Raw genomic sequence first — 14,294 nt, 5'->3', positions numbered from 1 at the left:
CTCCCCATGGTCTATGCAGAGGCTGTGCTCCGATCACTTCCTGTTACAAGTTCGATAAAGGATGTTGGAGTGTTGACTCGCTTTCCTCACCTGAAAATCTCTTGGAACTGCGGGGTGGGGAAGCTCATTGCACATTCTTCGGAGCGGACTCTTCTGTTAATTTTGCTCAGCAGCATTGGAACTCTGACAGGCCACGGTGGTGAAGAAGTCCAAGCATTTGATTGAAATCTTTTCAATCAAATGCTTGGACTTCTTCACCACCGTGGCCTGTCAGATGGGTCATAGCGAAATGATGGGGTCTCTTTTGTAGCTGATGTTCTGTTTGGTCACCTCCGATCAAGTTCTGTTTCAGTTCTGTATGGGACACGGGTGCATACGCTTGTTCAGCTGTGTGCATCGCTGGGTACATTTCCTTCTGGTTCTAAGTTACCCTGCGTGCATTCTCTTGAAGGAGTTCTGAATGTGTTTGAATGACATCTCCTCCTGAAACTAAACGGCCGTGTAGTCAGTGAAGTTTGTTTATAAGCAATCAAAAAGAGGGTTAAAATGGGAGAACTTTCAAGAGTGAAGACGTGCTGATAAGTGGGAACTGATCCCTTATTGAGAGTGTACTGATCACCTATGGAGGGCTGGGCACTTTTTATGCATTTGTATTCTTTTGTTTGTTGTTCATAATAGGTAGCAAATAACCATTCTCTAAGGGTAATGTGCCCCATGCTAAACTCATAGGTGTCAGGGAATCTGAATCCAGCTCTGTTTTGCTGTCCTCTTTCCACAGCACTGTGCTTGCCACTTGGTGTGTGTACAGTTATGTCTCATTGGGTATCAGTGACAAAGGTGATTTATAGAGTTTTAGAGCCTAATCTTCTTATGCACAGAAAGCAGACTGAAACTTGCCAGCGCTAGATAGCAGCAAACCAGGGCCGCAGCCTGCGTATGTGGCACCAACACATTTCACGCGGTGGCCCTGAAGAAACGCTCGCAGGAGAGGAGATAGTTGCCTGTCGTGGTGTTCCGTTCCCGAGGGGGGCGTGCTTCTGAGGAGCAGCTTGTGGGAATTCTTGCTCATGTGGCAGGAGAGCATTGTGTTCTCATCCGTGCAGAATAAGGTAACCGGGAGTTGAAGAATGAAATGGAAACACTAATGTTTTTGCAAGGTTATGATTCTTGTACCATTTCTTTTACATACTGAGCATTAGCAATTGATTACTCAAGGATGATTTTCTTAATTATATAGAAGTCTTATACTTTAAGGATAGTATACATGGTAGTGGAACCTGGGTTCTTGAACTTGATTTGTTCCAGAAGGCGATTTGTTTGAAGACCGAATCATTTCTTTTCTCATTAGAAATAATGTAAATTAAATTAATCTATCCCAGACCCCCATAATGATTCCGTTTTAACCTTTCTCACATACATGTACATATCTAATGTGCTGTTTAATCTATCAATAAACACTTGTTAAATTTATCAAACTAACCCCCACTAGCCTTAAACAAATATTTCATTTATCACTGCCTCTGAAATGCTACCACCGATAGCATTGGCTGAACTGCTTTCAGTTTATCCAACCAGCCAACAACAGTTTTCTCCCTGTTCCGCTGCCTGTGATTGTGTTTGGTGAGCATCTTCACACCCTCAGCAGCATTAGCCCTCTTAATTGCCTCTTTATGTTTTAAAATTGCGCTACTCTCTGATTTCGCCAGCAACAAAAGCATTTTCTCCTTTGTTGCCTGAGAGAGGCTTTTTGTCATGCTGAGGTATCAGCATGAAAGGGTTGTCTGGTTGAACACTGAAGTTTTGGTTGACAACTGACACATTTTTTCTGTGAATAACTTGGTTGAGAACTGAATTGTTGGAGATGGGCGACATTCGAGAAGCGTGATTTGATGATATACTTTAAGTATTTGATTTCTCTTTACTTCACAATTTCCTCTATGATCAGAACTGGTTTAAATAATATGTAAATATGGGAAGATCCAAGATGGCAGCAGATTAGATGGAAGCTACACTCACCTTCTCCCAGGACCAAACCTGAATTACAACTAAAGTATAGAAAAATCATCCTGAATAACCATCTGAAGAGCAGCTGGAGAGAAGCCTTGTAACCAAGGACTTACAGAGGAGGCCACATTGAGACTGTTACTTACAGTAGCCAAGATTGGAAGCAGCCAAAGTGTCCATCAGTATATGAGTGGATAAAATAACTGTGGTACATTTACACAATGGAATACTACTGGCCATAAAAAGGAAGAAAATCGTACCCTTTGTGAAAGCATGGCTGGACATGGAGAACATTATGCTAAGTGAAATAAGCTAGTCGGAGAGAGACAAATACCATAGGATTTTACTCATGTGTGGACTCTAATTGAACTAACAATCAAAATTGAGACAGACTCCTAGAGAATGCGTAGACAGCTCTGGTGAGGGGGTTGAGGGAGAGTGTTGTTGGTGGGGAATCCTTTCCAGAAGATTTTCAATTTACTTTGCCCAGGTCCATCAGAGGAATCACTATCTATGGCAGCTATAGCTGTACAAAAGAGATTTCTTTATTAAATAACTAGAGGCTTGGTGCACAACATTGGTGCACTGGGAGGGAGGCGGTCCCTCAGCCTGGCCTGCGCCCTTTAGCAGTCGGGAGCCCTTGGGGGATGTCTGACTGACATCCTTAGCGCTGCCGTGGAGGCCGGAGAGGCGCCTGCCACCACTGCTGCGCTTGCCAGCAGTCAGCCCGGCTTGTGGCCGAGTGTTGAGCGTCTGCCCCGGTGGTCAGTGTGCATCATAGCGACCAGTCGTTCCGCTGTTTGGTCCATTTGCATATTACCCTTTTATTATTAAACTAGAGGCCCGATGCACGAAGATTCCTGCAAGAATGGGCCTTCCTTCCCCTGGCTGCCAGCACCGCCTTCGCTCTGGCCGGAGCTGCCTTTTTGCTCCGGCCCAGAGCCGCCTTTCTGCCTGCCCACGCTGCCCAGAGGCCAGGAGTGCCTGGGGTGGTGCAGAACGCCTGTGTCGTCGCTATGGCGACGTCGCAAGTGTCCCACTTGGTGCCTGTGTATGCAAATTAACCTGCCATCCTTGTTGGGTTTATTTGCATACTCCTGATTGGCTGGTGGGCATCATGAAGGTATGGTCAATTAGCATGTTGCTCTTTTATTAGTGTAGATAATAAGACTTGAAAGGTGAGATTACTCCTTGACCATGGGCTTCAGAGGGATGTTGGGTTAGCAGGCACAAAAACATTAATCTCATTGTGCATCTCCACCAGTGCTCTCGGGTGACCAGGAGCGTTGTCAGTGAGCAGTAATTCTTTTGAAAGGAGTCTTTTCTGAGAAGTAGGTTTCAAGAGTTGGTTCGATGTATTCAGTAAACATGTTTAAACACTTGTGCTGTCATCCAGGCTTTTTGTTCTGGCAGAGAGGATTTAGCATAATTCTTAAGGGCCCTAGGTTTTTTGGAATGGTAAATGAGGGGTATTGGCTTCAACTTAAAGTCACTCTCTGCGTTCGCCCCTAAGAAGGGAGTCAGCCTGTCCTTTGAAGATTTGAAACCAGGCATTAACTTCTCTCTAGCTGTGAAAGTCCTAGATGGCACCTTCTTTCAAAGCAAGGCCGTTTTATCGACATTGCAAACCTGTGTCACCTGAACCACCTTCATTAATTGTCTTAGCTAGACCTCTTCTCCGTTTATGTTACCGAGACCGCTCCTTTTTTTAAACCTCAGGAACCCCCCTCCGCTAGCTTCAGACTTTTCTTCTGCAGCTTCCTCACTTCTCCCAGCCTTCGTGGAATTGAGAGGGTTAGGGCCGTACTCTGGATGAGGCTCCGGCTTAAGAGAGTGCTGTGACTGGTTTGACCTAATCCTCAGACCACTAAAACGTTTTCCATGTCGGTGATAAGGCTGTCCTCCGTTCTCATGATTCATGTGTTCGCTGGAGGAGTAATATTTTTATTTTCTTCAAGAACTTTTCCTTTGCATTATTAACTGTTTGGTGCAGGAAGCCTAATTTTCAGCTTGTCTCAGCTTTTGATGTGCTTTTCTCACTCCATTTCTAGCTTTTGATTTAAAGTGAGAGGTGAGGGACTCATCCTTTCACTTGAACAGTGAGAGACCATTGTAGGGTTAATATTACTAACTTAATTTCAGTATTGGTGTGTCTTGGGGAAAGGGATAGAGATGGGGGAAATTGCTTGCCGGTTAGTGGAGTAGTTAGAACACATGGCATTTATTACGTTTGCTATCTTACATGGACATTGTTTGTGGTACCCCAAAACAATTTCAGGAAAATTAAAGATTGCTGATCACAGATCATCATAATAAATATAATAATCATGAAAAAATTTGAAATATCATGAGAATTACCAAAATGTGACACAGAGACATGAAATGAGCAAATGCTTTTCAAGACTTCGTAATTTTTGCCGATCTGGTAAATATAAGTTGATATATCACTGTGTCTTAATCTACCTTTCCCTGTCATTGGCATCTGTTCCTATTGTTCATTTTGGACATTTGTCCTTTTAGTATATGTGAACTAAAAATTTCTCTCATCTTGTGGTTTGTCTTTTTACCTGGTGGTCTTTTGCTAAACAAAAGCTCTTTTGATATAGTCAAATGTATCCAACATTATATAGTTAAGAAATTCTTATTCCAAGTTAAGAATGATAATTTTCTACATTAAGAGTTTAAAAGGTTTTACTTTTTTACCCTTGTATCTGAGTGGTTTTTGTGGATGGTGTGAAGCTTTCCATCTTTTCCATGTAGATAATGCATGGACCTAGTCCTGTTTATTGCATAGTCGGTCTCTCTTCCTCACTGATCTGCAGGGCCTCTTAGGAAAGTTCAATATTACATGTCTGTATGAGTCTATTTTGGGCTTCTCTGTTTTGTTCCGTTGGTCAGTTTGTATAGTCTTACCATGCCTTCTTACTCATGGCATCTTACTCACTGTAGCTTTATAAATAGTTTCATGTCATGAAGAAAAAAGTATTTTGCCTCCTCCAGAAAGGTTTCAGCCATATACTTAGACTTTTAAGTAGGTTTGATTAACAACATTTTTATAGTATATATGATAACTAGAGGCCCAGTGCACGAAATTCATGCACTGGTGGGTTCCCTAGGCCTGGCCAGCAATCAGGGCCGATAGGGGCCTTTGGGCTGCCGGCTGGGGCCTTACTGCTGCTGGGCGTGGGGTGCGGGGGGGTGGGGGGCAGGGGATTTTTGCCGGCTACAGGAGGCTGGCTGTGGGAGCGTACTGTCCATGGGGCAGCTCCTGCGTTGAGCATCTGCCCACTGGTGGTCAGTGCGTGTCATAGCGACCGGTTGTCCCGGTTGTTCTGATCGTTTGGCATTTTGGTTGCTTAGGTTTTTATATATATATAGAATTCAGTATGTACTAATCGCTTTTTCAGACCATTTACATGATTGGAAGAAATAGGAGAAGAAATATCTGATGATTATGCTTCACTTATCAGCTACGTCAATTTTATTTTTATTTTTCAATATAGGAACAGTTTTGATCAAAAGTAACAGTGGTCAGTTGATGTTGGTATCTCCTCAGCAACCTGTAACAAGAGCCGAGACTACAAGAACCATAATTTCAAGGCCGGCTCTTCCAACAAATCCTCAAACAGTCAAAATCTGTGCAATGCCGGTAACATACCTTCACTTTTTTTTTACCCCCCCCCCCCCCATTTTCTTTAATTTATCAGGATACTTGATTTTGTCATTTGCTGATTGCTAAAACAATAAAAATTGAGTCTTCATACTCAAAGATTTTGTAGTCTTTAAGGGAATGTTCAAAGGGCTATTTGTATCTTTAAATAGAAAGAAAGCCATTCTGCTTCAATTTTAATTTATAGCAAAATATTAAGACTATAGTATTCACTTTTATCCATAGCTTATAGAAATTACCTTTAAGAAATTCAGAACTCTAATGTAGTATTTTATCAACTTGGCGTTGTACAGAACTGACTTATTTTACATACATGATGGTCATTTCATGTACCTGAAGCTTATTTTGTGTGCCTGAGTTAAAATATATATATACACATACTTATGGGCACCTTTCTTTGATTAAATCGAAAGTGCTGAATATAGTATAGCATTTTCTTGATGAGTCAGGCTCATCCTAAAGAAAGATTGCACTGTTCTCTGTGGTACTAGCATTCTCTGCCAGGTTAAATCTCCCCACCCCCATTTTGTACTCTTCTAATTTGATTCTGGTTTTTCAGCCAGTTGTTTTCTCTGTTACTGTATCTGTCAGTGATAGCTACTCCTTCCCTCTCTGGTTTGCTGTATCTAACTGCAGTGGGTTGAGAAGATAGATTAGCAGATTTTTTTCTATCATTGATAGCAAATAAGAATTCATGTTTTCTATATGCGCCATACAGTTGAGTTTGGAAATTTATCCTGAAATAATTTGATACTTATTTGTTAAATCACTTGCCTCCTTAGGTATATGAAATATCAACTGGTCGATTGACCAGTTAGTTTCATAGTAGAGAATGTGCATAACATTGATAAGGTTAGAAAGCCAGGTATAACCCAGAAATTTGCTATGGTAAAGTGTTTTAATGTTTACCCCAGTACTGGTTGATTTTAAATTACTAATGCTGATGACTCTGTATTATCTCTCCAACCCCCAGAATTCTAATTCACAGTTAATCAAGAAAGTGGCCGTGGCACCTGTTAAACAACTGGCACAGATGGGAGCTACTGTGGTAACCACTGTTACAAAGCCTTCCTTAGTACAAGTACGTGTGACAGACGTGTGGCCATGTGTGCCTGGTTATTCTTCCATATTTCTTTATTATTTAGCTGTTTTCTGCCAGATGTGTAAGTTGCTGACTATGTGACATTGAAGAGAGCAATTCAGTGATATGTGATGACACGTATCAAACTGGTAACTGTTGGAGGTATGAGAAACACAAGATAAACATGGTGTAGATTCGTGGAATATCAACTTTACTTGAGTATTTTAAATTAACACAAATGCATCAAATTGCCATGTCTCCCAAGTGTCCAGAAGCAGGTGCTGTATGCCTATAGAATACAAGCATTTAAATTAGAATTATGGTGCAGTGTTCAGTTTTATGTGTGAATTGTAAATATTATTCTCTCTCTACCCTCAAACTTTACTCATATTCTGTCACTTTTAGTGTCTGTCCTTAAAATAAGCTTGTTGCTTGATCTCAATATGGTTTTCTAAATTACTACCTGACTTTGATTTCTTGTATGAAACTGTTTATCCTGCAGGTGGTGCTATAATCACAGCTCATTTCAGTGCAGGGTAGAAGAAGCAACTGAAATTCTTTTCAATGTGAAAATAAGATATCAATTAGTTACTCGTATGGTCTACATGAAAACAGCTTATCAGCAAGAGGCCTGGTGCATGAATTTGGGCGGGGGTGGGGGGGTGTCGCCTCAGCCCGGCCTGCGTCCTCTCACAATCTGGGACCCCTGGGGGATGTCGGGCCTAAACTGGCAGTCAGACATTTCTCTGGCAATCCCGGACGCTGCATGCACCAGTGACCATACTTTCCATGCAGGTGAAAGGCATCTTGCTGTTGTATGGGCAGCTACATTGTTTTGCCCTGACTATAAAAAGTAGTACATGACATGATCCTTCTGAGGCAGTAGTACCATTTCCCCATCTTATGGGTGGAAAACTGAAGCAGAGAGAAGTTAAGTAATTGGCTTTGTCACACAGTTATAAGTGTCAGAATCAGGGCTGACCACAAAAGTGTAAGCCAGAGTCCATGCATGTCATCGCAGCATCATCCTGTTTTTTCAGTGTTAGAGGAGCCTTGCCAGGTTTTAATTTTTAAATCTAAGAGACTGTTCCCAATGTATAGGGTGGGGCCCCTAGGCCTGGCTGGTGATCAGGGCCATCTGTGGGGCCCCTGGCGGGTGGGGCAATCGGGCGGGCCCCCGCTGGCACCTGCCTTGGCTAGCAGCCTGGCACCGCCTGCATTGAGCGTCTGCCCCCTGCTGGCCATTCCATCGTTTGATCGATTTGCATATTAGGATTTTATTATATAGGATAAAATGGCCAGTAAATCTCTCTGCTTTTTACTTATGAAAAAGCAGAGAATTACAGAACAGGAAATTCTATATTTCTATATAAAGGCTTACTATTTCCAATCCTTTTTAGAGACGTATTAATATTTTGTGAGGACTTTGTGCTTGGCACTGTATTTCACAAAGAACCCGAAAGTAGTAGTACCATTGCTATTCCTGTGTTTTTATAGACAGGAATCAGAGGGTTAGCAGGAGTAAGTAACTTGCCTGAGGTCAACACTCAGTAGGTGTCAATGAAAAGAAGGTAGGTAGGTGAGACTGAATCCCAGATCTGCTAGAGTCCAGAGCTTTTGTAGCTATTACATAACATAAAATAAAAGCAAAGATTTCAAGTCCACCTGCATAGTCTGGTAAGTGAAATGAGGTGCCACTATGATACCTGTCATAGTAATACATATCTAAATATATGCTCCTTTTCATTGCAGTCTGTGGCGGTGCCATCCAGTGTTGTCACAGTCACTCCGGTGAAGCCGTCGAATACTGTAACCACCCTGAAGCCTTCAAGTTTGGGAGCATCACACGCACTCTCTAGCGAGCCCACCCTCAACGCAGGGAACTCAGCAGCTGCTCAGACCAGTCTTACTCCGGTGAGCTCTCCCTGCACCTTCCAGAAATACAGCTCTTCAAAAAACGTTAACTCTATTATGAGTGCTTGTTTATGTTTCTGTATTTAGGCGATGCTAGAAAATGTGAAGAAATGTAAGAACTTCCTTGCGATGTTAATAAAACTAGCATGTAGTGGATCACAGTCCCCAGAAATGGGGCAGAATGTCAAGAAGCTGGTGGGACAACTTTTGGTAAGTTAGTGAGATGAAACCTTGCAAGCGCTGTAAGAATCCATAGAACGTCTTTTAAATGGGAAATGACTATTTTTAAATGAGGTTTATTTTAAATGGATTTTTAAATAAACTTTGCTTTTGCTGCTTGAAAGCTTTGTGATGATTATAAGTCTCAGACAAGCCAATCTGGGTAGTATACATTCCTTTCTCCGTGTCAGTCTTCTGCCCTTAGCCAAAAGGGGTCTTGGAGAGAAGGTTGATTGTTTGTCAAATAAAAAGTTATTAGAACTGTAAATACCAAAAGCTGGACTATTAAATGATAAAATTCAGTTCTGTATATCCAAACAACAAACTTTTGGACCCATGGAAATACATTAACTTCCTTACGCCTCAGCTTCCTTCTCTGAGATGAGCAGCGTAGACGTGATGATCGTTGAGGTTTATGTAAGTGCCAAGATGCCATGTCTTTTAGCTACCAAATGGTTTCTTCTATCCTCTTTCAGGTAAAATGCTTAGATATGTTAAAAAGTGGATGAATGTGGAAATTAGCAAATACTGCATATTAAATGTTTAAGAAATATGCTGAGGATGTAACAAATATAATTTTGGATTTCTATTTTTATAAGAGTTTATTTGAACCAAACTGATGACATATGTGTACTGAAAAGCAAGATTCCAAATGCTCTGGAGAATAACAGTTTTGCATCTTTGTGTATGCATTTGAAATTAAGGCGGGAACATAAGGAAGATTACATGGAAGTGGGGAAAATCAAGGCAGGAGTTGGATTACAGGATAGTTAACAAGATTATGTGCTCTTTTGAGGGTTAATACCCCCTTTCTGGGTTTTTATCTCTGCCATTTCAAAGGTTGGTTATATAAAAGCACAAGAGCAATGGACAGAGCTGGCTTCAGCTTCCCACTAAAGCTCAGGCCTGGGGCATGACTGCCCATGAGCTGCCCAGTTAGGAATTTATGATCAGGTCACCCTGTGAGGTTACTAACTTTCCATAGAACACCCCTCTTTTTGTCCGTAGTTCCCCTTTTTGATCATAAATCAATTGGAAGGGTGCATTGAAGACCAAAATTTTAGTCGGAGAGTGTGGTCTCCAGCTTTTGGAAGCCTCATTCTGGGGAAGTCTCAGTGTCAGTGTTGACTTGTTGACCATTGGGGATGGGGCAATACCGTAGCCATAGGATCTGAGTGAGGTGGTATTTTTCCCAAAAAGGGAAGAGCAGGTTAATGGAAGGTTAATGGAAAGTTATGACCTTCATTGTGAAAAATAGTCTTAGATCATTTTTATCCTATGAACTATCATGATTTGAGTTTTTTACCTTCTGTTTTATTTTTCTGTATATGGCGTCTAGTATAACATTTACATAAACCACGAGAAGAGTATTAACAGTATACACGTCCAATAGTCAGAAATAGTTGGACTATATAGAAAAACCCAAAGAACAAGTATAACAATTATTATGACTAATATCATTAGCATTTTAGTGAAAAACAGTAAAACAAAATGGATTCCGAGTTCGGTCTCAGTCCAGAACTAGACAAGCTTGGTCGGTGTCTTGGGATAGCTGTCTGTCTCTGGTGTCAGTGGCTTCTCACCCTCGAGGAGTCTTCGATGTCCATAAACAGGAGTCGACGTCCACTCAAGATCAGGCACCTGGTCGGTTCCCTTGCCGTGATGGAGGGTGTCGTACTGGGTGCTGGCTCCCTCAGCGTCTCCGCCACGAGCTGCTCTTCCCTGAGCGTCTTGGTCTGGTCCGGAGCAGAAAGGTTGTGTGTGGCTCCCGTTTCTTAGCACACAGTGTGGAAAAGATGCCTCCTGAAGGGTTGATACTTAGTCACATGAACTTTTACTGCTTCATTGAGGACATTTAAAAAGGAAACTGGCTCTTTTTTTTTTTACCCCAAGTACCTCGTGATATAGAATATGATGACACCTCTTTCAATTTGTGGCCATTGCCTTTCTTGCCAGCAATTTTACCTACTGATGCTTCTATACTATCAGTGCAAATCTCAGCACAGTGAAAAGGGCCAAAAACACCTTTTTAGTATTAATATGGAAACAATTTAGACCTTATAGCCCTGAAATGCTTAGCATGTGGGGCAGTATGGAAGGCTTCCGAAGTCCTTCGGAACAATGTACATCTGTTATTACAGCCTCCCCGCATTCTAAAAACGGTGTATCCTGATGAAGGTAATTTCAAAATTGAAAAACCAAAACGAAAAACCTGCCGTCCCTACTCTGGTTTTGCTTACTGGGATCATCCCTGCATGAACAGACATCTCCATGACGCTTATTCATTTCACAAGGGACATGAAAAAAAGGCCTCCGTTGAGTGATGGACTTGTCACTGTTCAGAGCTTATGTTTACAATCATGAATTACACGTTGTTTCTGCTTTAAAATATTTGTAGACCTAAAAGTGTCTTTCTTTCCCTTGTCCTCAGGATGCAGAAATCGAAGCGGAGGAATTTACTAGACAACTGTATGTTGAACTCAAGTCTTCACCCCAGCCTCACCTAGTCCCTTTTCTTAAGGTAGTTACCTATTTATTACTTTGAAAAAATTCTTGGTATTAGATTACTTTTAACGTAATTTAAAACCCGGATATTTCAGCTTGCTATCAGCTGAAGGCGAAGGTAACTAGCAATGTAGGAGAGGCCTCTCAGTGTTGTAACCTGTACCTCACGTTGCTAGTTCACATTCTTTGGCTCGGAACACACTGGGAAAACAAGTAACATCTCAGTCATGAAGATAACCTGATAGGTTATTTTAATGCCTGTATGTGCAACTTTCTTGACATTTAAAAAAATAGGGCCTTCTGCTCTGTCCTAATGACTCACATTCCCTTAGAAATTAACAGCATAATGCCAAATTTAGGGGAAAAGGCTTCTTTTTTTTTTTTTTTCTTTTTAATTTCAGAGAGGAGGGGAGAGGGAGAGAGAGATAGAAACGTCAATGATGAGAGAGGATCACTGATTGGCTGCTTTTCGAGTCTGCAACCCAGGCATGTGCCCTGACCAGGAATTGAACCATGACCTTTTGGTCATAGGTCAGTGCTCAACCACTGAATCATGACCTTTTGGTCATAGGTCAATGCTCAACCACTGAGCCATGCCGGCTGGGCTGGAGAGGCTGTTTTAAAAATTAATTTATTTTGTTAGTAGGCATAGTCTTCTCTAAGATGTATTGAATTAAACAGTTTTGACGGAGAACAGTAACTTTGACAATAAGAGCCTGGTTTGGCAGAATAAAAATTGATGTTCAGTATTCACAAGTTTAAGACTGAGAGATAATCATTTCATATTGAAAAATAAAGCACTTTTCGTTTGAAATAAATTGAATCTTGGATATTGACAGACATACATTAGTGATGTCAGATTTCCTCAACTGAAAAGTTGATGGACTTCTGGATTATTTTATGTTGTAAAGACATGAAATGCAAAGTGTTTTTGTTTCACTGTCACTGGTCTCCTTAGTGATTGGTGTTCCCTCCCTGCGTCTAGAAAAGTGTGAGTGCCTTGCGACAGCTGCTGCCCAGCTCCCAGAGCTTCATCCAGCAGTGTGTTCAGCAGACCCCCGGGGCGGCCGGCGCTGCTGCCGGCTCCACACCGGTGACCGCTGTGGTGACGGCCACAGACTCCTCGGTCCCGGCTGGAAAGGCCCTCGGCGTTTCTGGAGCAGCCACACCCAGAACGGTGTCCGTACAAAGTCTGAATTCCTTCGCTGGCCCAGGGGGGGCCAAAGCTGGGGTGGTGACGCTGCATCCTGTGGGTCCAGCTGCTGTGGCAGGAGGAGCAGCAGCGGGACCTGGTGTGCTGCAGACTCCACAGCCGCTGGTGCCGTCTGTACCGAACACAGTGACAGCCGCCTCGCTGCCCCCGGAAAGGCCAGTGGTCTCTGGCGCAGGGATGACGCTGGCCCTCCCAGCAGTAACTTTGGGAGAAACTTCACCCGCTCTTTGCCTTCCGTCTGTGTCTGTGAAAACTGTCGTTACTTGTGCGGGGACCACCTGTGAGAAGCCTGTCGTGGGCGCTCCGGTCCAGATCACGCTCGCACAGCCGGGACCCATCCTTTCCCAATCGGCTGCTCTCCCACAGGCAGTGACAGTCAAGCAGCTGGTGAGTAACATTTCCTTCCTTCCTCACTTCCTTATTTTGAAAATTTCAATCATTCAGAAAATTGGCAAGACTAGTAATTACAGTGAGCCCTGTGTCCCCTGGGCCACGTTTGACCGGTTGTTACTGTTTGACCGCATTTGCTTGTTCTCCCTCGCTCTGCTGGCATACTACAAAACACACACACACACACACACACACACACACACACACACACTCTGCTGGCATACTACAAAACACACACACACACACACACACACTCTGCTGGCATACTACAAAACACACACACACACACACACACACTTTTTTCTGAACCATTTGCGAGGTGGAAATCATGACATTGCACCTCTACATACTGTGTACCCCTTAAGGAAAAGTCTCTTCGTTTTTTGTTTTTTTCTAATCCTCACCTGAGGATATTTTTTCCGTTGATTTTTAGAGAGAGTGGGGGGTTGTGGGAGAGAAAGAGAGAGAGACATCGATGTGAGAGAGGCACATTGATTGGTTGCCTCCTGCTCCTCCTGCTCTCTCTCTCTCTATATATAAATCTCTTACATATTTTCACTCATGATTTTACTTTTGTTTACAAATGTGCAGGAGAATGCTAATGCTGCACATGCTGCCCCGTTTCATGGTCGTTATGATGAGCAATGATGGGGACCCTAGATTGTGTGTCCCAGCTCAAATTTGGTGATACATATAAACATCCCATATCATCATTTATTCTGTGTGTGTGTGTGTGTACACACATGTATTTGAACTGACACCTTTGCCTCCTGCCACTGGCATGAACTTGACCCTGATTGGTCTGTAGGCCAGGCCATGCACAGCACCAGATGCAGGTTTCCACTGAGGCTCACCTTCCCAAGCTGGTTCTGCGCAAGGTATTACAACCAGCATCGGGTCCCCCGAGGGGTCTCAGACTGAGAGAGCGCAGGCCGTGCTAAGGGACACCCCCCTCCTCCAGTGCATGAATTTCATGCCCCGGGCCTCTGGTATAGGATAAGTATGATCTCAACTTGCTAAAATAAATCATTGCTTTTAAGAGTGTTTTTTTTTTTCTCTTTCAAGAGTATTCTCAGAATGATGGCAGTTGAATTATTCCAATTTTGTATTTCTTCTCTAGGGGCATTAGTTCCTATTTTGAGTTTCCTATGAGTTACTTTTATTTAGTGATTGATGCACACTAGATTTTATATTTTATTTACAAAAAAAAATTAAAATACAGAATAAATTGTACTCCCAAATTCTGTTCAGAAGTCTGTCTCCTGGCACATTTATATTAGCCAAAAACGAATTTAAGC

The 14,294-nt window shown here is 42.4% G+C and overlaps 1 protein-coding gene across 3 annotated transcripts in view; it reads left to right on the top strand.

The window, feature by feature from the left end:
- The window catches only part of TAF4B (TATA-box binding protein associated factor 4b), a 58,226-nt gene that overhangs the window by 2,118 nt on the left and 41,814 nt on the right, over positions 1 to 14,294 (top strand). For all 3 annotated transcript variants that reach the window (XM_079783595.1, XM_079783594.1, XM_079783596.1), the window contains exons 2-7: positions 5,508 to 5,653; positions 6,648 to 6,755; positions 8,508 to 8,669; positions 8,757 to 8,879; positions 11,320 to 11,409; positions 12,379 to 12,993. In XM_079783595.1, coding sequence (XP_079639721.1) covers positions 5,508 to 5,653; positions 6,648 to 6,755; positions 8,508 to 8,669; positions 8,757 to 8,879; positions 11,320 to 11,409; positions 12,379 to 12,993 — 1,244 coding nt within the window. The remainder of the gene's footprint in view (positions 1 to 5,507; positions 5,654 to 6,647; positions 6,756 to 8,507; positions 8,670 to 8,756; positions 8,880 to 11,319; positions 11,410 to 12,378; positions 12,994 to 14,294) is intronic.

The sequence above is a fragment of the Cnephaeus nilssonii genome (assembly GCF_951640355.1).
Source record: "Cnephaeus nilssonii genome assembly, chromosome: 11".
Taxonomy (NCBI): Eukaryota; Metazoa; Chordata; class Mammalia; order Chiroptera; family Vespertilionidae; genus Cnephaeus; species Cnephaeus nilssonii.
Note: the sequence above shows the minus strand (reverse complement) of the source record. Positions and strands in the feature narration are given on the sequence as shown.